The sequence below is a fragment of the Hippichthys cyanospilos genome, chromosome 2, assembly GCF_059441005.1.
Source record: "Hippichthys cyanospilos isolate Australia breed blue-spotted pipefish chromosome 2, RoL_Hcya_1.0, whole genome shotgun sequence".
In the NCBI taxonomy this organism is placed as follows: domain Eukaryota; kingdom Metazoa; phylum Chordata; class Actinopteri; order Syngnathiformes; family Syngnathidae; genus Hippichthys; species Hippichthys cyanospilos.
The window spans coordinates 11,874,863-11,900,048 of NC_142370.1; the positions used below are offsets into that span (position 1 = coordinate 11,874,863).

A 25,186-nucleotide genomic window follows, 5' to 3' on the forward strand; every position below is an offset into this window, starting at 1 on the left:
AATGTGGAAAAAGTCCCACTGCGGGTGAAAAAGAAAAGGAGAATAAAAGTATTGCAAGGGCCTTTCATGAGTTGCACTCACTGTCTCCCTCGACCCAGTCTGCTCTGCTTTTTGTCAGCCTGCAAAAAGACCATCAATTAACATTCCCGGCGGTGGCCTACGAAGGCATTAAATCACAGAAGCAGTCAACCTCCTTTCGGTGAAGACGCCACGCTGTGGGGCGAGAATACATGAGAAAATCCATGAACAGTTGATGTGTCGAAACTGAAATGTTACTTCAGCCCATTTGTGTCTACAAGTGAAACTCTGATTAAATCAGGTCTCATGTAAGTGGTCGTGGAAAGATTTTCTCAAAAACTTTCAGGTTTCTTTGTTCATGGTGGCACCATATGGATAAGGTTGATAGCGCTTCACCCAAGAGTACAGTTCCTGTGAGGTTCAGAGGATAACGTTGTGAAATTCTAAAGTCCCAATCGCTTGCATTTGCACTAAATTATAGTGACAATTGCGATGAGATAATGAATAATAATCGTGCCTGAAAAATATCATTCTTTTGTTACATGGCTGATCGTGACAGTGTGGAACTACCTACTATCAAGCTAATGGCGATTTATTGCTACCGCACAAATTTTCTATAGCTAAAATCACTTTTATTGTTTGGATTTGAGCATCGAAAGCTATTTACTTGCCCACCAGGAACAAAACCAGGTTATAGACCGGAAATAAATGTCCACTACAGTGTACACACATGAATAGGCTGTGTAAAGTGACCTTGATTAAGGCGATCCAAAAACAGTATCAGGTTGACAGAAATAGAAGATATCTTTTATGCTGCTTCAACAACCAACTAAGAAACACATAAACACACTTTAGCTTATGTAATAGTACACGAAAGCGCTACTGTAGTGTTCACAACACAATTATCCTCACTTTAAATGTGTCTGATGAGGAGCCACTGACCCCTTTTGACCACCGAATGGACTGCAGGCACTTGTTGAAACTTGCAATTTTTTTATGATACACTTAAAAAAACAAACAAACAAAAGATTCAGTCATGGACCATTTAATGATCTTCGGAAGTTAAACAACAACAAAAAAATATTTTACAGTTAAAAATGTCCTCATGGAGGAGCAGCAAAATACACCCAAATGAAGACAGTATTTGTATCAATCACTGTTTTCTTCTTCTTCGAATTATCAAAACATAAGTGCCCAACATAATGATAGTATTGAGCTTGCAGTCATCAAACAAGACTGACAAGCTTGATTTACTTTCAGCATCGGTTTCACACAAGAGTCCCGTTCCTTAGACAATAACTACACGGAGAAATATGAGCGCACACGGAGGACACATGAAAATATTTACAGCTTCGCTTCAGAAAGACAAATCCACAAATGGGACAGACAATAACAAACACATCCAATAGCGGCATGATGGCGAGTTCAAGTCACATTCGTTGCACATCTGTCATTGGACAGCTTGGGGGCAGTGGGGGACCAAACCAGCAGCGCACAAAACAAAAGTGAAACTAAATGCCCAACATTCGTCGACACGAGAAAAAAAAAAAAAAAAAAAAAGAAAAAGTACAAATTCACAAACTCAAGTACATTATGATTTTTTTTTTTTCGTTTGTTGTATGGAAAACACAAACATCTTGGCACAAAATAAAAAAAACGTTTTGTGACTGTCAAATGTCGAAAGAACACCAAAAACATTTGAGAATACAACTGTAAAATAATATTTCACTTGGTCTGTCCACATTGCATCAGTCTTGAATTATGTAATCATATTTACAGTTGCACAATGGCCCACAAAGATGCTGCAAACTAACTTTTTAACTGTAAACTGTACAACTCTCAACTTGGCCATGGAGCAAAAGCAGCGCACTAAAATGATTCTTGATCTCTGGGTAATACCATAATATGGATCATTTTACACTCCAATCTGTACAGACTTCACATTTTTTTTTCTTTTACATAGTGCAATGACTCCTCGCATCCCTCTTTTAAAAAATCTCAATCACTTTGATGAGGACAAAAAAGTCAAGAATCTAAAAAAAAAAAAAAAAAAAAAGACAGCCTTATGAAAGCGCCCAAAACATGGCAACATCGAAATATTCAAGCATAAATGCTCTTATAAACGTCCTGTACTTCAAAAGTAACATTTTTGGACTTTAACGCCACTGAGTCAATTAAGGACTTGGTGAAGTGAATCAAGAGAGGGTAAGAAAAAAAACTTGCTTTAAATGCTTTTGTAATTGAGCTTTTCATAAAAAAAAATATGAGGCAATTCCAGTTTAAGAAAAACAGCTGGTGTTAGCTTTGCTTTGGAAAAAAAAAAAACAACAAAATCAAACAGAAGCAATGACGATCATAAGATGAGGTGAAATCGCGGAGATGCTGTTTAGAAGGTCTGGGGCCAGGCGGGACAGGTGGCTCTCAGAAAAGTCACATGGTGGGAAAATTTGCACCACATAGGCGGGCTGCAAATACAAACATTAACATATTAAGAGGGAGCAATTCAAACGTGTCAAATTATTAGACCGGTGTATCCCAACTTTTACTGCGCTAACCGCCGGGAAAGTTTCATGGAACATCACCGGACAAAAACAACACCTAATGATTGCGCTGATGTGCCAAGACACATTGGTTGGAAATTACGATACCCTCCTGAGACCCAGCCTATTTAATTGCATCCGCTGTAATGGACCTTTGTGTTTGGTCTAAAGCTTTTGGAGAGGAGAGGACATCCTGGCCTTTCCAATGATATCATCTCATGTTTAGGTGGGATGCAATTCACTTGGCTGTCTTGCTGAGACAAAACGGACACAAACAGTGATCACCAACGAATAGGCCGGCTCTCAGGGGGATACCGGAGTAAAAAGGTTCAACTGACCTGATTGGAACCAGGATTGGGCACATTGATGATGCCAGCTGCCTGCTTGGCCTGCAGGTAGGTGATGAAGCCACTCTTCAAGGCTTGAGTTTGACTGAGGACGTCATCCTGGTCTCGACCACATGGCAACGCCAGGAGCAAGCAGTAATCATTCTCCACCTGCCATTGACGATTAAAAAAGTAATATTAATGATTACAATTTTGATTCTCCTGCATCTTTGAGACCAAACGTTCTTACAGTCATTCGTCGTGCCACGCTGTCTAGCTGAGACGCCTCCAGCCTCATCCTCTGAACAATGCGAAGAAGAGGACCTCCCTCTAGTGGCGGCAGTGAGCGCTGAGCCAATAATGTGTTGCCGGAAACAAAGTGCAGCTGAACGGCAGCCTGATCGTTCTTCAGTGCCAAAAGACCTTGCCACATGATGGGATATTTCTGTAGGAACACATCGTTTGAGGGGCCGAGAATAGAAAAGGCTCTTTACAGCGGATTAAAAATCACTTAAGGAACATTTCCCAGGGCCCTAATTCCAGTCTTCTATGGCCCCTCTAGAGGGTAATAAGTGAAGAAGGTGTAGCCACAGAAAGCAAAAGACAAGCAGAACAACAAAAAACAACAAACAAATAATACAAAAAGTAACTGATTATTGTGTTTATCTTTTAAGCTAACACACACAAAAAAGACAAACTTTCCACATTCAATTTAATGTAAGCAACAAAAACAAATGCATATTGTGAAAACAGGCCACATGACTGAATTTGAGTTTAGTATTTACTTGGTACAATGTACAAAACCTGTAAGTTTGCTAACAAGTAAAAAGTCAAGAAAATAATTATATCCTGTCAATTAGAGTATATGTTCTATGCGGCCCCATTAGTCTAAACACAGCATTCTGACTAATACTGTGGTGATACTGCATTCTCTTGGAAAAAGAACTAAGTAGCCTATAAAAAAATTACCCGTTTTTAATCCATCTCAAGGGGCTGCCGTTTTACCAGTTGCTCTCATTTGGCACTGTTTCAGCCAAAATTGCCCTTTAACGAGGCTGAATGAGTTATTAAAGACAGTCAGTCTAGACAATTGCCAACAATTCAATTAACTGTATTACAAATAAGATTTTTTCCTTTTCATTTGTTAAAATTAATTTTGAAAATTTATAGACTGTCACACTTTTTTTGAGCATTTGACTGCCAAATGAAAACGGAAAGAACAAAATATCCCATATTCTCAACTCCATGCAATAAATATGCTGCAATTAACAGACAAAAGAGCAACATACACACACACACACATTATATATATATATATATATATATATATATATATATATATATATATATATATATATATATATATATATATGTTTATTTATGATTATTTATATATTAGTATAATTCCTACCGTCAAAAGCTGCACCATGTCAATGGAGCGGTATCCTGAATGATCTGACTTGGCATCAGCCCGTGACTGAAACGAAGGCGATGAGGGTACCGTAGGCAGAGGTGTCGTCAAGAACGCCGGAGGGCCTTTTTGTTGCGACTGGTCCGGCTTATGATTCAGGCTCACTGGGGACTGGTACGAAGGTGAGATTCCCTCCCTTGATATTCGAGACATGTTAGAAGAGGTAGAATGGCGTAGAAGGGGACTCTCAGGCTTGAGGGACTGAGGCATTTTACATAGATGACCCAGTTCTGCTTCTGTGGGGATCTGATTACAAGGACATGAATCAATTCATCAGTATTGTAGAGTATTAATGGTTTTCTGGTGGTGCTAGAGGTGCAATTTCATTCAGAATGCTGTCACTTGGGGTGTCAAAATAACAGATTGATTGAGATCAATTAATTACACTAATTGACAAAGTCTTATGTTTTATATCGATTTCTTTTTCACTTTTTAGCTACTATAGTATACTATAGTATGCTGATAAGATCTACTTTTATGCATGGGGATTTTTGTGCTCGTGTTGATAGGGGTTGGAAAATAATATAATAGCTTTCTGTATGCTTGTATGAATGTGTTCCTGGTTAGCATATTTGATTCATGTGTGCGCACAATATGACAAAGGCATTAAAACGAGGGCAAAGAGGAAGAATAAAGACATGACTGAATGAATCCCTGTTGTTGTTGATCTATTTAGTAGGAAGGCGGTCGAAACATTTATCACGGCTTCAAAGTGATAGGGAAAATACACTATTAATGCTTATGCAAGCACCAGATCCGTGACAGTCAAACTCCATTTTGTAGCAGCAGAGTGAAACAACGCATATATATCCGCGACCGTGTGGCTTTCGTACGTCAAATGAATTCGGAAAATGCAACAAGACTGCTTTCAATGAGGACAGATCGGTTGAATTTCCGCCTCTTCGCGCACGCTTGACTTTCCAGAGCAGGCTGTATGGAGACGCCACGGCCGGCAGAAAGCAGATCAATTTCTTTTTATGCTTTTTTACGGCATTGTATCTTTTTCTTTGAACTGCCACAGTAACACAATATACCTAAATTTAAAAAAAAAAAAAAAAAAAACAAATGAAAAAAACTGTCTGGGTGTTGTTTAAAATGAGACCAACTCATTACAAGTCCTAATATCTCAAGTTCTTTTTTTTTTTTTTAAATCTACTGACAGTACTCGGGTGAGTAAAAATTAAAAGCATTCTATTTACCTGTGAAGATGTGCTTCGTCCTGATGAAGGATGCCCACTTAACTGGGGTGGGAAGCCCCTTGGGTCCCGATAGACTGGAAAGGAGGCAACAGCTCCGGCATGAGACAACTGGATGCCATGAGGATGAGGAGACACCATGACGGGGCTGGATGAGTGAACTGCCTGGATTCTACTTTCACTACACGGTGAATGGATCAGCTGTCCATCTGGCGCCTTGAAAGATTCCTTTTCTGAAAGGTCAGCGTTCTTCCTCACAGAGACGCTACCAGACTCATTCTCTGAGTTGCGGGACAATCTTGTCTCTACAGTGGCCTGCTCGCCACGCTGTTGATGCGCAAGCATGCTCTGGTGCACGCCTCTGTACTGGTCCAGACCTAAGCTCGCATGGAGGCCTCCGCGATCATTGTGAAGAAAGACGACATCGGATTGCATCTGTGGTAACAAGGCTCTGCCAAGGGCTTGGTTAAACGGTCTGTGCTCCTCGTCCGTTTCACAGCTGACACCAGCCGCAGCCGACAATGACCCCTGGGGAGTTGAATGCGACTGCCTGATGACAATGGACTGAGATCTGCCTGAGTGTTGTACCGGTCTCGGCAGAGGAGAGGAAAGAGAGTTACTTCGCCTTCCATAGCTGATCGCGGGTACGGGTGAAGCGTTGATCCTTGCTTCTTGTGTCACTGACTGGGTGGCGCTCTGAGGTTGGATGATGACAGAAGACTGTTCCGAGTGTGGGTGATGAATGGTAGCACTGAAATTTGATCTGGATGGCAAGCCGTGAGGCATGACCACCGAGGCTCCGACTGGCGAATTGCTGGGGGTGCAGGTATTGACGAGGCGTGAGGGGGAGAGAACAGCTGTTTGTGAGGATTGGGGGTCTTGTTTAAGTTGCAGAGGTGAGCGATCAGCTGGCATGCCAGGACTGGAGCCCACGCATGATCCAGATAGTGATGGATGGTGGGGGCTCTTTGTAGGGCTAAGGTTAGACTGTTGGACTGTTTTTTGGGGTAATACCTCTGTTCCTGGTCTCTTACCATGCTGCTGTTGGATGACAGCTTGGTTGTACAGCATGACTTGAGGAGCAGAGACTGGTTGTTGAAACATCTTAACCACACGTCCCTGTGATGCTGTATGAAACAAAACTTCAGGTTTTTCACATGAACGGCTATCCTGGTTGGTAGGGGAAATGACAGGTTGAGAGTTGTAAGACTGGCCGCTCAGGAGCACTCCTGACCGCCCATAACCAGATGGACTAGAGGGTACTTTGGTGCCGGGAAACTGGGACAAGGGAACCATGGGGTCTTGCTTTGTCTGAGATTTCGGCGTAACTTGTTGAAACTCTATGTCCCCAGCATTGGCTTGGGGAATTTGACTTATTTTGGCTCTCATTCTGTGGGGGCCTTCTGTTTTTTGACCTGAGTAACTCAGAACAACAACGCCCTCTGACGTGTTCACTCTAAGTCCGGGAATGGAGCGTGAAGTGCTTTCGACAACCGAGCGTCCTCTAGTTTCATCTTCGACCATATCGAGGCCATGATATTTATGATTTGCATTCGAGTTTGCTTTGAAGTTGGGTTTGGCCAAAGAAGCACACATGCTTCTGCTGCTAAGGGAAATCCGCGGAGTCTCATCTGTATCGTAAGGTATCGGAATGCGGCTTATTACTGAGGGAGCGGGGGAAATTACAGTTTGCTGGGTCTTCTCACCACAATTTTGTGGGGACTCTGTTAGAGGTTTACTTTTGCGATGTACAGAATGAGGAAGTAAGGTCAATTTATCTTCCACATGCCTTGAACCCATAGCAACTGAAGCATTTTCATTTTCTGACATTTTGACATGATCTGATGTACTTGTTGTCACCACAGTGGTTGGGATAGAATTACTGTTTGATGCAGACACATATTTAGGTTCCATTAGGATTTTTCGCAAAGTACTGGAGCTAGGATGGAGATCAGAGGCCTTAGTATCAGGAGGCATTGGGGGATTGATTGCAGAGGCTCCAAGCGAATTTGATGCTGGTACAGTAGAAGTTACCACTGTTACGTGACATGGAGGGCTGACAAATATTCGACTTTCTTCAGTTCTCGGAGGCCAGGTAGGCAAAAGTTTCGCAGGTCGTAACAAAGGCACACCAGACTGGGATACAAGTGGTGGGCGAGCAGGTGAAGGAGGAAGACTGGAAGGAGATGGCTCTGCTGCTTGCAAATGTTTTTTGCCATTGGAGATAACACTTGAATCTGAATGAAAGGCCGATTCTTTCGGTACAGGCTGTTCAACTTCAGGTTGCTCCGCCTCTTTGGGTGTGCCCATCGTTGTAGAGCTTGTAACATCGTGCTTACAAGAAGCAACAGCAGTTACCACTGATCCCACTATAGAGGTCCCAGTTGTTATAACTGCTGCTTTGGAATTCACGATTTCAGGATCCTCTGGGATTGACTCGGGTAGCTTGAAAGAGGAGGGCTCCGTACGCGTTGTATCGTCACTCTTTTTATTCACGGCACATTTACGATTTCTTGACTTTTTCTGGGTTTTGGATTTAGCTTTACTGGTTTTCTTAGGTGTATTGGACACCGGGGAATACTCAGTTACCTTGGATTCTGCCATTAGACTCTTTGGGCTGCCGATCAAAAGACCATCGTCCGTGTTCACCGTTTCGCTTTCAACACCTTCACCGGTGGTAACAGATAGCAATGAATCAGGAGTGGGAATAAGAGTGCTGAAAGTGGGAGCCGCAGTGAACCCTTCAGCATCTGCACACGACTCTTCAGCTGTGATGGAATCAATAGCAGCTGCAAGTTCTGTTTCACTTGATGGGTTCGCTCGCTTTTCCTCCTCAACCTCAGTTTGTAACCGCGACACTACAGTCGGTACTGCGGGCACTTGCCCTGAAGGTGGCTCCTTAAACGTCCGAGGCGGTTGCTCCGTAAGTTTGGCTATATTTTCAACTGCCTGCTCTAGTTCCATTTGGTGTGCGAGAAGAACAGCAGTTGGGTGTGCTCGAAGCTCTGGCTCAAATACAGCATCTTCATTGTTTTTCACATCGAGTGCCTTGGATTCTTTGGGAATGCATATTGATAGTGAATCTTCACACTTAAGTGCAGTCTTGGTTTTCTTAATACTGCCCGGAAATGACTCGGGGTCATTTTTTTCAGAACGAAGCAAACCTTTAACGTCATCAACACTCACACGGATTTCGAGATTTCTCAGGGTGTGAGCTTTGTCTTCAATGAACTGTTTGGTATTTCGTTTGAACCTTTGTTTTTTCGTTTTGACGCTCTTTTCCGCCACTTTGCTCTTTGGGAGATCGACATCTGGGTTTTCGGTATCCTCGTCAATTGATGTAAGTGCTGTGTCTTGTAGCTTTTTGTGCAAACTTGTGTCTGATATCTCTGCAGGGAAGTCCGAATCAGCTTTGCGTTTGAGCTCAGGTTCATCACAATCGTTCATATCTGTTAGTTGAACGAAAGCTGGAGTGCCTTCAGACTGTTTGTCCACTCTGCTTCCTTTTTTGCTAACTGGTGTTGATACAGTCAGGGGAATTTGCTGCACCTTTCTAGGAGAGCGCCATCCCTCAGATGATTTCACAATTTCTGGTGTGGTTGAGGTCTCCCCGACCTCTGTGTTACCACCTGTTGCTTTCCGCATATCCCTTTTGGCTGGCAATGCATGGTCAACTCGTTTCACACCTCTTTTTGGTGGGCGCCCTCGTCTAGGATTGGTAGATGGAATTTGAACATCTTGCTGTATGGCTTCTTTATCTGCAGCACGTTTACGCATTGTTCGTGATGGCTCCGCTGCCTCTTTGCCGGACTGCTCTCCTCCACGTACGGTGGCATAGACTGATCGGACGTTTCTTCGACGAGTTCTGCCATGAACCACACCAGACTCAAGGTTTTGCTCAGAATTTGATGCAATTTTGCATTCCAACAATTCTATGGGTGCTTCTCCTCGTGGAGATGAGCCCCTTTTGAGTTTCTCTCTATCGATGCGTTCACTCTTCCTTGTTGCAGGTTTATCTTTAGCATTTTTGGTAGTCTGTGATGCACGTAATATGTGCGGTTTTGCCTTTTTATTTTTAGGTCGTCTTCGATTAGGTACTGGTTTACTTCCAAACTGTAGAACCGGCATACATATTTCATGGACTTTTTCTGGTGTCTCAGATTCCTCCAAATGTGTTTTCTGAATTTCTGTCTTATGGTCAAGTTCATCTTTTATCGTTGGATACTCGAAGCATGTAAACTGTGGCTCCAAACTAACCCCAGAACTCCCAGGTGTTGGAGGTTCATCTTCCTTATGATTGTGCTCTTTTGGCAAATTGTCACCAATTTCTGGTTTAGGCTCAATTACCTCTAATTTTGTTTCTACTGGATTTTCCTCCTCTGAGAGTATGGGTGGAGGGGACATAGGAGGGGTTATATTTTGTTTAGGGGTTAAAGGTTTCAGGTCTTTCAAAACAGGAGGTGAGGGAGCACGCCCAAGTTTGGTCAATACACTGTCTTCCATAGATGACACATGTTTATCTATGGGCAGTGTTGAAACGTCCTTCTTTTCAGGTGACAATTCTTTTAGGCATGAAACAGTTGGGATAGTCGATACAGTTGAAGAGGGGCTGACTGATTTTTCATCAACCTTCTGTTTTGTGGTTGTCATTTTTTCAGCGAGCACATTGTCACAACTTGGCACATCATTGGAATTATTCTCGACTACATCTGAATCCATCTCAGGATCAAGTGGACAAAGGTCCTTATCTTTCTGTTGTTGGAGCTCCAAAAAACGGCTGTGGAATAACACGATGGGCTCAGTTGGAACATCATTTACTTCACATTCTGTCTGTACTTCAGGCTCGCCTGTCTGGGCAAAATTCTTATCAACCCCTGATTCAGAATGTTGGTCTTTTCGTTCAAGGTGTTGCAAACGGCGAGAATCTTGTTCAAAGATTGAGCTATGAAGGAAGCGTGATGCAAACAGTTCCTGGCGTTCTTGGTCATGGGGATGAAGTTCCTCTTTTTTGCTGTGCAGATTTTCAGCAGAATTTGCACGAATCTTCTTCTTCTTCATATACCAAGAAGGAGTTGGGCGGGGTGTTAGTTCTACCTTGTCTTTATCCGCGCAGCTGTGTGTGGTTGGGAAGCGAGAAGGAAGAAAGGACCAATTGTCTTCTCGGGAAGAGTAAAGTGTCTTGGCTCTTTCGAGAAGTGCTTTTGTGTCAGGAGTTATCGTTTTGTCTAGTGCGAATGAGTAAAACTTATTTTTTTCCAGTGAGCCACAGGGTTTCTGATCGGTCATCCTCTCAGCGTGTTCCCTGAGGATATAAGAAAAGGAACTACTGGACTTGTGAGAGATACGCCTTTTCTCTCCATCATCATCATCAGAATCAGACTGTACTTCTCCTGGCTCCAAATCCTGACCTTGGCATTTACTAACACCTTTACTTTGGAATGCCAGGTCCTTTTTTTGAGAGTGAGTGGAAACCCTTCCTAGCCAAGTGTACATAAAGTCCTCATTGGCTCCAAGAAATGATGCCTTTTGCTTTTCCGACTCACTCTCAGGTGTTTGAAAATGTCTAGCTTTCAGATCCATATTACTTTTAAATGACTGCGAGTGTGGAAGGTGTTCTTTGTTTGTCAGCGACGATTTTGAGTCTGTGTTTACAACTGAGACAGAACTATGGGTGGTTTCCTCATCCTGTTTAAATGAAATAGGAACTGTTAAGGGTGTTTTGTTGTGAAAAATATCCTCCGACTTTTGACAAGTTACAAAGTTTTGCTCTCTGTTTGACTTGATATCAATTTTGTTTGTTTTACAAAAGGAAAAGGCGTCAGTGTTTATGACCGGGTTTGGTTTTCGAATGTCGTGCGAGGCATAATCAATTCCAAAGTCTTGAGTTTCATTATGAGCTGTGTTATCACACTTGTGACTCTTTTCAAGATCACCTGGCTTAGCGCGCAACCACTGACTCGGTTCAGTTTTGTGTTTTGTGAAGGCATTAGTCAGGCCAAAGCGTACAAACTGTTCCTCATCTTCAGAGTCTCTACAGTTCTTTCCACATTGGTCCTTTTCACGTAAATCATCTCCCTGTCCTTTGATTTCATGGAAATCAAAAGCGTCATCGCCGGAGGCCTTTGTGACACAGGAGCCATTTTCACTTTTTGAGCCCACTAATTTCATCTTCATTATAGGCGAGTCAAACTGTTCTGAAGGTTCACCCGGCAGTACTTGCTGGGATGCCAGCTGAAGGGGAAGACTCATGGAGTCGTTTTCAGAGTCTCGGGCCTCATTCGAACGATTTAGTGAAAACAGCCGCGCAGATTTATCCTTATGTTCCCTTTTATGCATCTTTTTTATGAAAACATTCTGATGTATATCAGAGTCCTTATTATTCCAAGACTTATGGACAGATCTGCCAAGTTCGTCTTCACTAATTCTCTTTTGGTGATCATTTTTGCCGGGGTCTTCAAAACGTCTTTTTCTTGCTGCCAAGCGTTCAAAATCCATTGAAATACCACAGTCAAAACCAATTTCTGATTTTCCATATTTTTTGGACTTCATTTTGACATCTGTGTCAATATGTTCCACCAAGCTGTGCATGTTTTTATCTCTGGGCCCCTTTGCATTTCCCTTTGATGACTCTGCGCGGAACAGAGAACCTCTTTGGTCAGCTGAGGATGATACCAGTTGAGGACTGTCATTTTGACCCCTTGTGATTTGCTTTTCATGAGTTATCAGTTTTCCTTCTTCTTCTTTCACCCGTGTTAACTGTACCACACAAGGAAGAAGATCCAACTTGGCTCGACTTGAGCTAGCTTTCTGGGCTTTATCATTTTTACTTTGAAGGGAAGAAACCGGGCTTATGTCTCTGTCAGGTTCAGGCTCGACATCACACGTCTGGTTGACTGGTGAGGATACTTTGAGTTTTTTAAGTCGCGGTCTCTCAATTTTGTCCTTATCCCCACGATCGTATCGTCCAGCCCGCTTCTCCTTGTCAACCGAATGGACCTTTTCAACTTCACAAAGACCCTTTTCGACCCTGTTTATTTTATTATACCGTTCTGTGCGTGTTTTCTCAGGTTTTTCAAATCTGGGAGGGGAAACTGGACTGCAGCTACCACTTCTTTCAGAAGACGGGCAACATATTCGGCGGTCAGGATCACTTGCCATCCTTTCGGAGATCGGTGGGGATGCGACAGGGGTTTGAGGGCGACGGGATGCAATGAGCGTTGGGCTTTGGCTCCGCTCAGTGGCTCTCCTCCCGTGTTCACGTCCGCGATCCGTTTCGAAGCGCTCCCTCTCCCTCTCGCGTTCCCGTTGCAAATAACTGTATTTACGGATATCCTGCTCATAAGGATCGGCTCGGTATTCTCGATATTCTCGGGCCTCTTCGTAGTACTGTGTTTCATAGTAATCTCCTTGGTATGGATCCCAATCAGCGTAGAACTCACGACTCCTGCTTGTGTATTTACGGCGAGGATCTTCAGCATATGTTCCCGGTGTGCGTACATTTTCATAATACTGCCTCTCCACCTGAAACTCGTATTGAGAGCGTCGATCGTCCCTGCCAAGACACGGAATAAATCATGCAAATGACAATACAAAATGTGAGCCGAGGCTTGCCCGCGTTTAAATTGAGGTATCAGTTATATCAATTACACAAACAAACCTTCTTTCAGAAAGAATGTCATAAAAATCTCTACTATCCTGGCCAGAAGCGTGCATTGAACGATAGAAAGCCATCTGACTCTCCTGGTTGGCAAAGTCCACCTATTGGGAAAAAAGTAGTCATTTCCATGATTGCTTTACAGGTAATGTCGCAGGCTTACCTTTATTTTGGTGCCTCCTATCTTCCATCCCTTTGTGTCTTTGACCGCGGCTTGAGCATATTCAATGTTGTTATACAAGATAAGGGCCATTCCTTTCATCCTGTCAAATACAACCTGCAGAGGACAAAGAAGACAAAACTTGTCACATGTCCAAATGCAAAGCGCAATTATACGCCTACCCACCTTAACAACATGTCCATAGCGGCAAAAATGCCGGGTAAGAAACTGCTCAGTTGTGTTCGTCGCTAATCCATCCAGCCAAACGCAAGTTGTTGGCATACTCTTTCCAAAGCCCAGCTGAAAAGGAAAAACTTATTTTTTAAACATCCATATCCCAGACCCGGTAATTGATTTTCTTCTGGAATGTTTGTATTACTTTGAGTCTATTGTTTCCAAGGTACTCCCCATCCATCTTCTTTATGGCTTTGCAGACACTTGCAATGTCACAGTATTGCAGAAAGGCATATTGCGGGGCCCCGTTCACTTTCTTGATGTCAATATCCTTCGTGGGCATTATAAAATAAAACCATCCTGTTAGTAGGCAATATATTGTCAAACGTGTTGCGAAGATCAAGTTGAATAAACATACCACAATCTCGCCAAAGCGTTGAAATATGTTGAGAAGATCATGATAGGTGGTTGTTTTCTCGAGGTTCCCAATGAACAGTGTCCTTGTCGCCTTTGGATGAAATTCATCTATCCTTTCATCCAAGGGCCGAAACTCATTCTCACTTTCGGTTTCTGCAAAGGTTGTCCTTGTTAGTTGATGTAGACCATTTCGGTAAAATAAAAAAAAAAAAATGCATACAAGCATACAAGAACGGCAACATACCGGGACCGTTCCAGGCAGTTACATCGATTTGCATTCCAAAAAAATGTTTCCCCTTTGACGCTCCGAGAGCTTTTTCTTGGTCTTCCTGCTGTCGGAAAAAGACAAGTCCATAGCGCTCCTCTGAAGCTCCATGAATTTGTACCGATGTCACTTTTCCATGTTTTTTAAACTCGTGAAACAAACCGTCTTTAAGACTTGTATCTGTAGTGAACACAAAGTGTATCTTTAAGCATCTGTATCGAAAAACTGGCTTTTTTTTTTTTTTTTGACTTGGGCTAACAAGTATCAGAAGCCCACCTGTAGAGCGCACTGGAAGATTTTGGACCTTGATGCCGAAGCTTTTACGTGGTTCTTCCTTGTCGATGGATGATAAAGGAAGTGCCGATGGTGCCGGAACCGCTGCTGACTGCACCGAACGAGCCGGCGACTCATCACTTGAACTACTGCTGGAATCGCTGGGGCAAAAGCAAAACAACATTGAAAAAAAAAGCCTGGCCAAATCGTCACAACCAACAGCAGAATCATACAAAATGTATCAATTGCTTTGTTTTCTTATTGAACCATGTTACTTCGACCCCCACATCACATTGAACTCAAACTCCTGGATTCCACATATGTGAAACCTAGGGGTTACTCCAATAATCCAGAAAACTTAAAGACGTTTTGTGAGATAGGCAGTTTATTCAAAAGGCATTTCAAATGTTTCAAAACTTTAAGCCTTAAGCTTGGTTAATGCTTGACGCGTCAGCAAACTCTGCAAGGCTCCACGCGTTAAAATAATGTCATTTCTGCAACCACGCCACTCCGGGCGGAGTTGTGTGGCCAATTTTTTTTTTGCAACGCGTACCTTTTGGAATTTCTTTACTGCACGGCAAACACGCCAGACAAAATATTGCTTATGGAAGTTCGCCAGTTCAAACACCTTTATGATTCGGGTAAAAAGGACGACCGTGACCTAAATACCGTAAACAACTCCTAGCAAGCATGCACGCTGAGGAGAGATGAGGAGTCTGTTAAAAAAAAAAAAGCTTGGAAGAATTTAGATCCATTGAATATACTAGGGTTCTCTACCTCTGTTATAGACTCCATTTTCTGCCACCTAAAGCATGGGAGAATATCAGCTGACTGTCAGGGAAAGTCACACCAAGTAGAACGTGCTGCAAAACGCGTGCCGGCAAGATTCCACACAGAGCATTCCCGTGTCTAGTATAAACAAAGCTTAAAATGTACTACTTGATATGTACTGTGTAAATATTGATTTGTGTGTATGGTGTATGTAGAAAACACATTTTTATTTTAGAAGTGACCCCCCATCCCTCACACATATTTTTGGTTGAGACTAAAGTGCTTAAAAGAAAGTGAAGGTTCAGTGAATAGGCCTGAAAGTCATATCATGGTCTTAATTGAACCTGCGTGCTCTGTTTGTGCCTGCGGTAAATTGACAACGCAGCAGTCTTTTTTTATATCCATGTATTAATAAAGATACAAATCAGCGTTTTATAGCTGTTGACTCTCCGTGTCTGCGACTCGATACAATTAGATTTTTCACATTCATGACAGTGTGAATTGTAAAAACATGCCTTTTCCCACAGAAACAGCATGTGGACAACTGCTACTCTTAGACGCTAGCTATCAGTTTTATACCCTTCATAGTGTTTTATTAAAAAGGAATAAATTAAATGATTATACATTTCAAAAATTTGTAATTGAATGTGTTCTTAATGACCAAAAGTATGTATTAAATATAATTGTACGAACAATGGTAAATGCAGCACCTCCTGCTGTCCGTAATGTAAAACGGTTTAAATTTGACACACAGTCCCTTTAAGCCACTCCACATTCAATGCAACATTCAATATGGTTGGTCTGTCCAAATTTAAAGCATTTCACATTCCTCTCATCCTCATTTATCAGGTCACACAAAGCTCAGTTGAAACAGAGCTATCACTACTATTAACAGTCAAAATCAGACGTACAATAGTCACTGATGCCTTTGTCAGTTATTGTCAATAACTGCTAAAAGACTGTGCAATAATGCTGATTTGGAATTATGTTTGTACTTCTGTGGAACATCATCATCGTTTCACGCAACGTGCAATAACTCATTACCACTCTCGTTCATTAGATTGGTCTTATGCACATATACATGTATCCATTATTCAGATCTTTCCTTAATTTTTTGCATATGAGGGCACGCAAGCAGCAGCGATCACACATTTTGTTGTATTGCGTAGGCGAAAAATGAGAATAAAAACGATTTTTATTCTGAGTTGTCCGCTGCCAAACACAGTGAAAGGATGTATAGAAGAGCATGTGTGTTAAAATCGTGGCTGCTTCATATCCCCCAAAACATCCCTATGCCAGACTCTGTCACTGCTCCTTTTGTCCTCCTCTCCCTTCCCTTTCTCCTTCTTTGCTTAGACACTCCCGGAAGTGCTACTGACTGACGGAGCTCGGCCTGTAGAAGTGGGCGGGCAGCCAGCACTGGCTAGAAATTTCCAGTTTCAACTGGATCTCACGGAAAGGGGTAGGGAGTGGGGGGCATTACTACAGAGGTACGCAGTGAGGAGGAAGAAAAAAAATAACAGCCGTCTCATGAAAATACTCCAATAGCACAACCTCATCTGACCACAGGAGTCGCTCTAACCCGTTGACAATGTTCAAAGAGGACCAATGGACCATGTCCACATACGGTATGAGTCATTTTTTTTCCCACTCAATCTGCAGCATAGCCAAAGTTGGCTCATGAATTCGACCAAATCAAACCGAACTCGTACTCAAGGTACTCGTTCATCAAGACACCGTGTCTATTTGACTTCATCCATAATTCAGAAATCACACACCTACTTTGGAACTACACACCACTGAAAATTGTACTGAATTCACTTAGGCAGAGTGTGTCGTAATGATAAATAGAAATGAAAGCTGATTTTTTTTTAAACTCTAAGCCTATATTAACTCCTTCACAGTCAACCCGTTTAAAATGAAATTTAGATTTATTTCGCAGTCCAATTAAAATGGATTATTGATGTCTAGTTGTGAATAACAGTGAATACGTTTAAGTGTAGACAACAGGTATTAAAATGGGGATATGTGAAGGCACTTTAGTGGATAGGCACTTCAGTGAAAATGTGAGATTTTAACAGGATGTCTGCACTTATCAACAAATCTAAATTAAGTTTGTTTTTTTTATTCCATGACGAGAACTGTTTGTTTTTGTTTTCGAAGTAGGAACAAATTAATTGGAACATGATGCCATTTATTGCTAAATTGTGTTGTAGAGACTCTTTTGCAAACCATCATTGGCCTTTGTTTTGTTAAGTTTTAAATGGGCAGGGATGCATGCGAGACAAAAATAATTGACGCGTAGCGCCGCGTGCTTCACTTTATGTATTGGCATACCCATGACAACCAAACCTGAGCTTATGTGCAGTGACTTGACGCAGACTTAAATGTAGTGCAAGATTTACCGCTATTGTCCTCACCTTGCAGAGAAAACAGGTGCGTTTGATACAGGGTAAAAAAAATATCCTTAAATTGACATGTATGAAAAGAGCACGTGAATGTAGCGCAATTTAATGCTAAAAAACAAGCTAGCTGAGGAGCAATAGCCCCGGGGATGACCCAGGACACGCTCTAGAAATTACATCTATCGGCTGGCCAGGGAACACCTGGAGACCACCTGGAGAAACTAGACCAGGGGTGTCAAACATACAAAGGAGGTTTAATATGGCCCGCAACATGATTCTGTGAAGCACTGGGAAAAAAAATGAATAGGACCAAACCCATTAGTCCGCTGTCTATAATACTGTAAATTCACTCAATCGTGGTTCTGTCTAACAGAAAAAACAGTTAACAAGTACGTTGTCCCAAGCTGCTGTCAACCACAACTCACCTTGTGCTCGATAACCACTGATCCACACGCTGCCTCATGCCTAACGACGAATGTTACAATTTGCAAAAGAACATACTTTTGAGAGCAATGCGAAGACTAGCAGTGCAACTTACAAAAAAGAAAAGAGTTACCAAGAACATTTCTCAAGATGCCGCTGCAACTCGCGTTCCTTCGCTTTCTTGTGCATGACCACAAACGTAATAATAGGCAAAAATTCTTATTTTTTACAAGCAATGCAAAGATGAGCACTGCAACTTACAAGCTGAAGTGACCAGTTACCATGCTTGCGCAAAATAGCTCGCTCATCGCTTCACTGACATAAAGTGGAACACTCGTGTTAGTATTTACATTTAGTTTCATCGTGCTACTACTCAGCACATGTAAAATGGCCCTGAAGAGATTCCCAATGGGTGGTGGTCGCCATATAGACCACATTCACCTTTGGTCCCTGTTGTATTATAAACAATCAGTGTTATTTTTTTTCATTTACTTTATTTACAGCTCAGCTTTTAGCACTTAGCTATAGCAAGCATGATTTAACTATCCGGTCAGCTTGAAGATGGATCTCCCCCCCACCCAATTCGGCCCCTGAGCCAAAATGAGTTCAACACCCCTGGTTTATGTTGACACCCTGCAGTGACAAAATAATTTACCTCTGACTTCCTTGGACTAATTAAACTTGGTCCCAAATGAACCGCGCAAACTATAACTGATGGACTTTTGAGGACACAGACTTGAATAATGCAATGTCGCTGTGTGCCCACAGACTGTGCGCTTAATGTGGGAGTGACACTGAGGGCGCGTACCAAGCACTACGTTTAAAATGATTTGTTTTTTATTTATTTATTTATTTACAGGAAACTATGCATCAAAGTACCTGTGGTTGTATCAGTGACTGCTCAACAACTGAGTACTTGGACCTGTATCAGTCTGAAAAAGTGATTAAAAAAAGGTGGTGTCAAACCCCAAAATGATTTTGAGTGACGATATGCAATCTTCTGATTCAAAGGCAATTTTCTGATGCAAGGGCGATTATTGGGGCCCTCCAAACATCAGGCGTCTCCAAACTCGGTCCACAGGGGCCACTGTCCTGCATGTTTTCCACATTTCTTTCCCCGACACACCTGATTCAACGATCAGGTCATCGGCAAGCTCAGCAGAAGCCTGACGATGATCCTGATCAATTGAATCAGGTCTGTCGGGGAAAGAAACCTGGAAAACATCCAGGGCAGAAAGCCTCGTGGTTTGAGTTTGGAGACCCCTATTCTACATACAGTATTGATGCATAATGGCATCAGCCTTGATGATTAATTTTACTGCAAATAAATTCCATCATTATTTCTCTGATTATGCACTTTTCTGTATATAATGGAGCCTCGCTCCAGCACTGTCCCGCCCATTGCAACATCTGATTACAGCCAATCAGGAGTAAAAACCATATGGCAGTGGTCCCACACACACAAACATGCAGGCACAGAGCATGCCAGGAGAGAGAACATGTTTAGAATTTAGATACTTATCAAGAGACTCTTTAACCATGAAAAGCACATCGAATTACCTTGAGTGTTCAATGTGCTATATAAAAAAAGTTGTGTTAGCCTTGTCTTGAATCCTGCTCGCCTTCTTGGCTGACCTACACTAGGAAACAGTGGGGACCTAAGCAGCATGCAGACGGACACCTAGCTAGCTGCTTATTTCGCAACGACGTCTCCCGCATTTACACGCGAGAACAGATATATTCTTTCAACACAGACTGATCACTGACACAGGTTGGGTAAAATTACGTTTGTGGTTTACAGGGAACGGTAACGGTGAGAGAAAAGTGTTCTCATATACGCATGTGCATGCATGCATGCCTATATGTAGGGGTGGGTGTAAGCCACAGGGGACGTTTTCTGTGTTGACTGAGCAATCCCAAGGAATTTAAACGAAGTCTCGGGGTTTGTATTATTCAAAAACTGTCACGGATTCCTTGAAAGGAATCTCGGCTTTAAATACCAGTTGCCGGCCTTCTCGACTAATTTCGTCCCCGAAGAAAAGCATATCCTTCGATCGCTAGTTAATCCAGTGAGTACTAAATGTCAACAGACCAGCAAAAATTCTCACAGAACTCTTGAATGTCTAACCCAAACAGCACAACTATGAACACGAGAGTTCACTTCTTTATTCATGGACAACAACCGAGTATAGAGCTGAAAGACAGAAAGACAGACAGAAAGAAAGACAGAAAGACAGACAGAAAGAAAGAAAGAAGTCCCCTCACCTGCCACTGGTGCTGCTGCTGGTGCTGCTGACCGAGTCCGAGCTGGAGGAGCGGCTGCGAGAGCCCGAGACGCTGTTGGAGCGCGGAGGCCGACTCGCCTGGCTCGCCAGCCGCTGGGGGGAGGGGTTTCGCGAATGCGCCGAGTGAGGCGAGCGGCTGCGACTGTGTTGAAACGAGCGCTCGCTGCGCCGCGACCTGTCCTCTCTGTAAAGGTCCCTGTGAACCACACTGGCCAAAGTAAAGGCCTCCCTGGTCCGAGGTTCATAACGAGGCTCCGGTGTCTCAAAGCGACACGGACTCCTGCTGCGGGAGCGGTAGAAGCTAACCCCGCTGGACGTAGAGCCTCCACTTCCCGCGGTGGCGGCACCTGCCGCTCCACTTGTTCCGGTGTTGCCAGCAACAGCGTTAACGATCCCGCCGACTCCGGATGATAAACTTGTACTGCTTCCCATGGACGTACCGGAAGCGGTCCCAGATGAGCTAAGAGTTCTGTCTCTCGAATAATAGTCTGAGTCATAGTGCCGTTGGCGTTCGAAGCTGCTTCCCTGACGCTCGTGATGACCGTAAGCACCGTGGTCGTACGTCCGCTCGCGACTTTCCGTAGTCCTAACAAAAGACAAATACAAGGTGGAAGAAAGATTATTATTATTATTATTGTTTTAATCAGAAAACAGAAATATATTTGAGACAAAACATTCTTCAAATCTAGCGCCGTTTTTTTTTTTTCAAATGACCCTTTTGTTTATAGCACAATTTTAGGTCTGTTCCTAAAATTGGTTAACACAGAAACAAAGGAGATTAAATCTTTCTAACCACATACTCAAATACATAAAAGTCGATTTAAAAAAATGACACTAGCCCTGTCCAAACCTAAAATTATTCTTTTGAGAATGTTTCTGGGTGGCAGTTTATCATGTTTATGACTTGGAAAACAGAACAAAACTTAATTTGACGTGGTCTTCACACGCCTGTTTATTCATCTATTTTTTATTTAGTTAATTAAAAAAATAAATCATCACAAGACTTTACTTTAAATTAAGGAATTTGAGGGTGATCATGATCACCCGGCAGCAAGTTTAAAGCGGCATGTGACGCTTTGAATAATTTACTCATTCACACCATTTACTTGTATACTATTTATATAGTTTCAACAAAATATTTATACATTTATAAAATGAAGCATTTTTATATGCTATAACAATCACCGCCGAACTGACAGAAAAGAATATAAAAAAAAAACATCAATGACCTAGAAAGCATTCAAAAACTGGCCATACATAAAGTGAAAGTTCAGTCAGGTAAAACAAAAACAACTTGAGACAGCGATACGGGATGCAGAAACTTACAGTAAAGAAATACTGGAGTGTACCTAAATTACAGCAGCAAGTAAAACGTAAAAAGTAAAGAAAGTATAAATAATGCTACAGAAAGCATTTTCATTTTCATCCCTTTATTCCAAAACAGGGTACTGTATTAATTGAAATTGACAGTGCAGAAAATGCACAAAATAAATGTTAGGATTCGGTTATTGGTGAGAACCGATAGCCAGTATCGGGCCAATATCTGGTCTTGTTTCAAGGTATAGATACTCTTCATGGCAGCTGATACTAGTATTGGAGGAGCAATTTTATGATCATTAATTAGAAATTAGAAATCACAAAATAGAACATTAAAAGCAAATGTTTACAAATGTTTGATTTTGAGTCGCTTTCATGGAGGACAATGCAGCTGCTAGTCCCCAAATCCAGGGTTTTGCCACCTACGGCTGCAGAGCCACATCTGGGTCTTTCATTAGATGTCAATACCAGTCAAAAGTTTGAAGACACAAATTCAATGTTTTGATATTTTCTCCTACATTGTAAGTTAATACTGCAATCATTCAGACTATGGAGCGACATGCAAGGAATCACAAACTTACTAAAGCGCAACATGCAAAAAAATCATTTAAGTTCAGATGTTATCAAACCAAAATCTTTTATTCATATTTTTCAACATAGGCAACATAAGATGACAGCTTTTCTCTCTGTCGGCTTTATGATTAGATTTTGTGTTATGATCTGAAATGACTTTAAATTCAAAGATCTGCAGTTTCAAAAATGATTTGACCGCTTCAGGTGTTTGAAGACACTTGAATTTGAAGCTCTTGCCAAACGTTTGACTGGTACTGTAAGAACGTTATCTGGTTGTTCTTTTGCTAATGCATATTTTACATCAATTGAAATGGTCCTGCTTGCTTATGCGACCCATGACAGCTTCTGCTGTAATGCAGACTTTGTACCAGTCAGTCGCGGTAGAGAAAGCGCAGAGCCTCAAGGTGAAGCTCTCGATTTAGCGGTCAATCAACATTCCTGCCCTGACCTACGGTCACGAGCTATGGGTGTTGACCCAAAGAACAAGATCCCGGATAAAAGCGGCCAAAATAAGTTTCCTCTGCAGGGCGTCCGGGCTCTCCCTTAGAGATAGGGTAAGAAGCTCGGTCATCCGGTAGGGACTCAGTGTTGAGTCACTGCACCTCCGCATCGAGAGGAGCCTGCTGAGGTGGTTCGGGTATCTGGTTAGGATGCCTCCCGAAAACCTCCCTGGTGAGGTGTTCCGGGCATGCCCCACCGGGAGGTGGCCACGGGGACAACCCAGGTCACGTCGGAGAGACTATGTCTCTCGGCTGGCCTGGGAACGCCTCGGGATCCTCCCGAAGGAGTTAAAGCGAAAATAATGAATGGACGGATGGAGGAAATAGTTCTTTATTGAATTGAATATCTGACTGTATGAATCACATGAGATAAAATGATGACATAACCGATAGGAAGGGGTGCATTCAAAGATCACTCACACGGTAGGACATCTCAAATGTTTTGTAATGTATTTGAACAGCCTACAACTCAAGTTGTTGGGACAGGTGGTGCAAATGTTTCTACATTAGTGCAACACTGTGAACGAGCTAAAGCATAGGTGTCGAGCTCCAGTCCTCGAGGGCCCATATCCTGCATGTTTTCCGGTTTTCTCTCCACAACACACCTGATTCAAATGATTAGCTTACTAGCAAGCTCTGCGGGAGCTTGAAATTGATCCTAATCATTTGAATCCGGTGTGTTTGAGAGAGAAGGTTCGAAAACATGCAGGATAGTTGCCCGAGTGCTAGGTCATTTATGCGACTAAAGTGCATCAAAACGCGGGGTTAATAAAGAGCAGGAAGTGGATGTTCAAATAACTATCAGTGCATATGGCGTTATATTTGTGCCACAATTACGCACGCGCAGAAAAAAATTGAGCGTTGAAAATAAAACTGAGCGAGCGAAAACAGATTGAGCGCAGAAAAAAAGTTCTTGAAAAGAAGTTTCTCGCTCAAAATTCCTTTTTGCTCGCTCGCAATATCATTCTCGCGCTCAACATCTCGCTCTCGTTCGCGATACTCCTCTCTCCCTCGCTCAACATTGCGTTTGCTCAACATCGAGCTCTCGCTCGCTCGAGTCGTCCTCTGCGCTCGCTCAGTTCTGCTCACGCGTTACGTTTGTGCCACAAAACAGGCCAATCAGAGCTTGTAAAAGCACTTTGATTGACAGCTTGGTATCCAATGAGATTGCTTGTACGCTATCCGTTGACGCGCTCTCGTTTGCCCTGTGTTCACCTGAAAAGGGCAAACGAGAGTGCGTCAACACATGACTTGGGCTGGAGAATTCCTCTTAATATTACTATTATTACTGTATTGTATCATTTGACAGAAATACCTTATTAGTTTTTGTACTTTAATAATATAAGCCCACCCCTCCCCCCCACGTCGATGTGACGCACTCTCGTTTGTTCGTTCCGGGTGAACTCAACAAGCAATCTCATTGGATACTAATTGGCTGGTTTTGTGGCACAAACGTAACGCGTGAGCAGAATTGAGCGAGCGCAGAGGACGACTCGAGCGAGCGAGAGCTCGATGTTGAGCAAACGCGATGTTGAGCGAGGGAGGGAAGAGTATCGCGAGCGAGAGCGAGATGTTGAGCGAGAGAGGGCTATCCCGAGCAAGCAAAAAGGAATTTTGAGCGAGCAATTTCTTTTTCTGTGTTCAAACTCCATCGGCGCGCGCTCAAACTCTTATCATTACGCGCTCAATCGTTTTTTCTTGCCCTCAAATCTTTTTTTGCTCGCTCAGTTTGATTTTCTCCGCTCAAATTTGTTTTTCGCGCGCTCGTAATTGTGGCACAAATATAACGCCATAAGTGCAAGCATCAGGCTAAAGGTGTGTCGTTTTGTTAAACAAATAGTTACATTTCCATGATGTGTCTGTTATGTGGACCCACGCACGAGACAACACAGTGAGGTGATGGCTTATTAGAAAACCTCAATGCCGGTTCACGACTTCTGTAAAACTGTTAGCCCATAAGATAGCCTGCAAACCATCTCGAAACTAGCATGGAAAAGACCTTTGACTGTTAAACATTTAACTTGCCCCTGCTGTGTTTGCTATGTGGACCCAAACACAAGAGAAAACAGAGTGAGATGGTGACTTATTAGACAACCCCAATGCTGGGTCACGGCCTCCGTTTGTTGATCAACATGTTAAAACCAAGCGGGTTTGTGTTTTGCACATTTAGCAAACAGGCAGCAATGTGCCATTTCTTCACCATTTTAAAGCTTTATTTTGTATACGTAGCAATTTTTTTATTCATTCAAATTTGTAGGAGTTATTAAATACTCTCCTCTATGACGTGTCAATATGTATGACATTATTTTGTTTTGTTTTTTTTGTTTTGTTATCCGCACTCACTTTTGGGAGCACTGGTGCTCCAAACGTTTTTTTAATGTGTTGCACCGCACAGAATTGGGTCACATGACCATATTT

General features: G+C 42.5%; 1 protein-coding gene across 1 annotated transcript in view; it reads right to left on the reverse strand.

The window, feature by feature from the left end:
* Positions 1-1,047: 1,047 nt before the first annotated feature.
* spen (spen family transcriptional repressor) overlaps positions 1,048-25,186 on the reverse strand; it is a 32,519-nt gene continuing 8,380 nt past the window's right edge. Inside the window, exons 3-15 of the mRNA XM_088407109.1 lie at positions 20,359-20,964; positions 14,498-14,655; positions 14,201-14,401; positions 13,958-14,109; positions 13,745-13,870; positions 13,552-13,665; positions 13,369-13,482; positions 13,209-13,309; positions 5,555-13,103; positions 4,296-4,601; positions 3,135-3,329; positions 2,897-3,055; positions 1,048-2,483 (exon numbers count right to left, since the gene is read on the reverse strand). Of these exons, the coding sequence (XP_088263235.1) occupies positions 2,352-2,483; positions 2,897-3,055; positions 3,135-3,329; positions 4,296-4,601; positions 5,555-13,103; positions 13,209-13,309; positions 13,369-13,482; positions 13,552-13,665; positions 13,745-13,870; positions 13,958-14,109; positions 14,201-14,401; positions 14,498-14,655; positions 20,359-20,964 (9,913 nt within the window). The 3' untranslated portion in view covers positions 1,048-2,351. The remainder of the gene's footprint in view (positions 2,484-2,896; positions 3,056-3,134; positions 3,330-4,295; positions 4,602-5,554; positions 13,104-13,208; positions 13,310-13,368; positions 13,483-13,551; positions 13,666-13,744; positions 13,871-13,957; positions 14,110-14,200; positions 14,402-14,497; positions 14,656-20,358; positions 20,965-25,186) is intronic.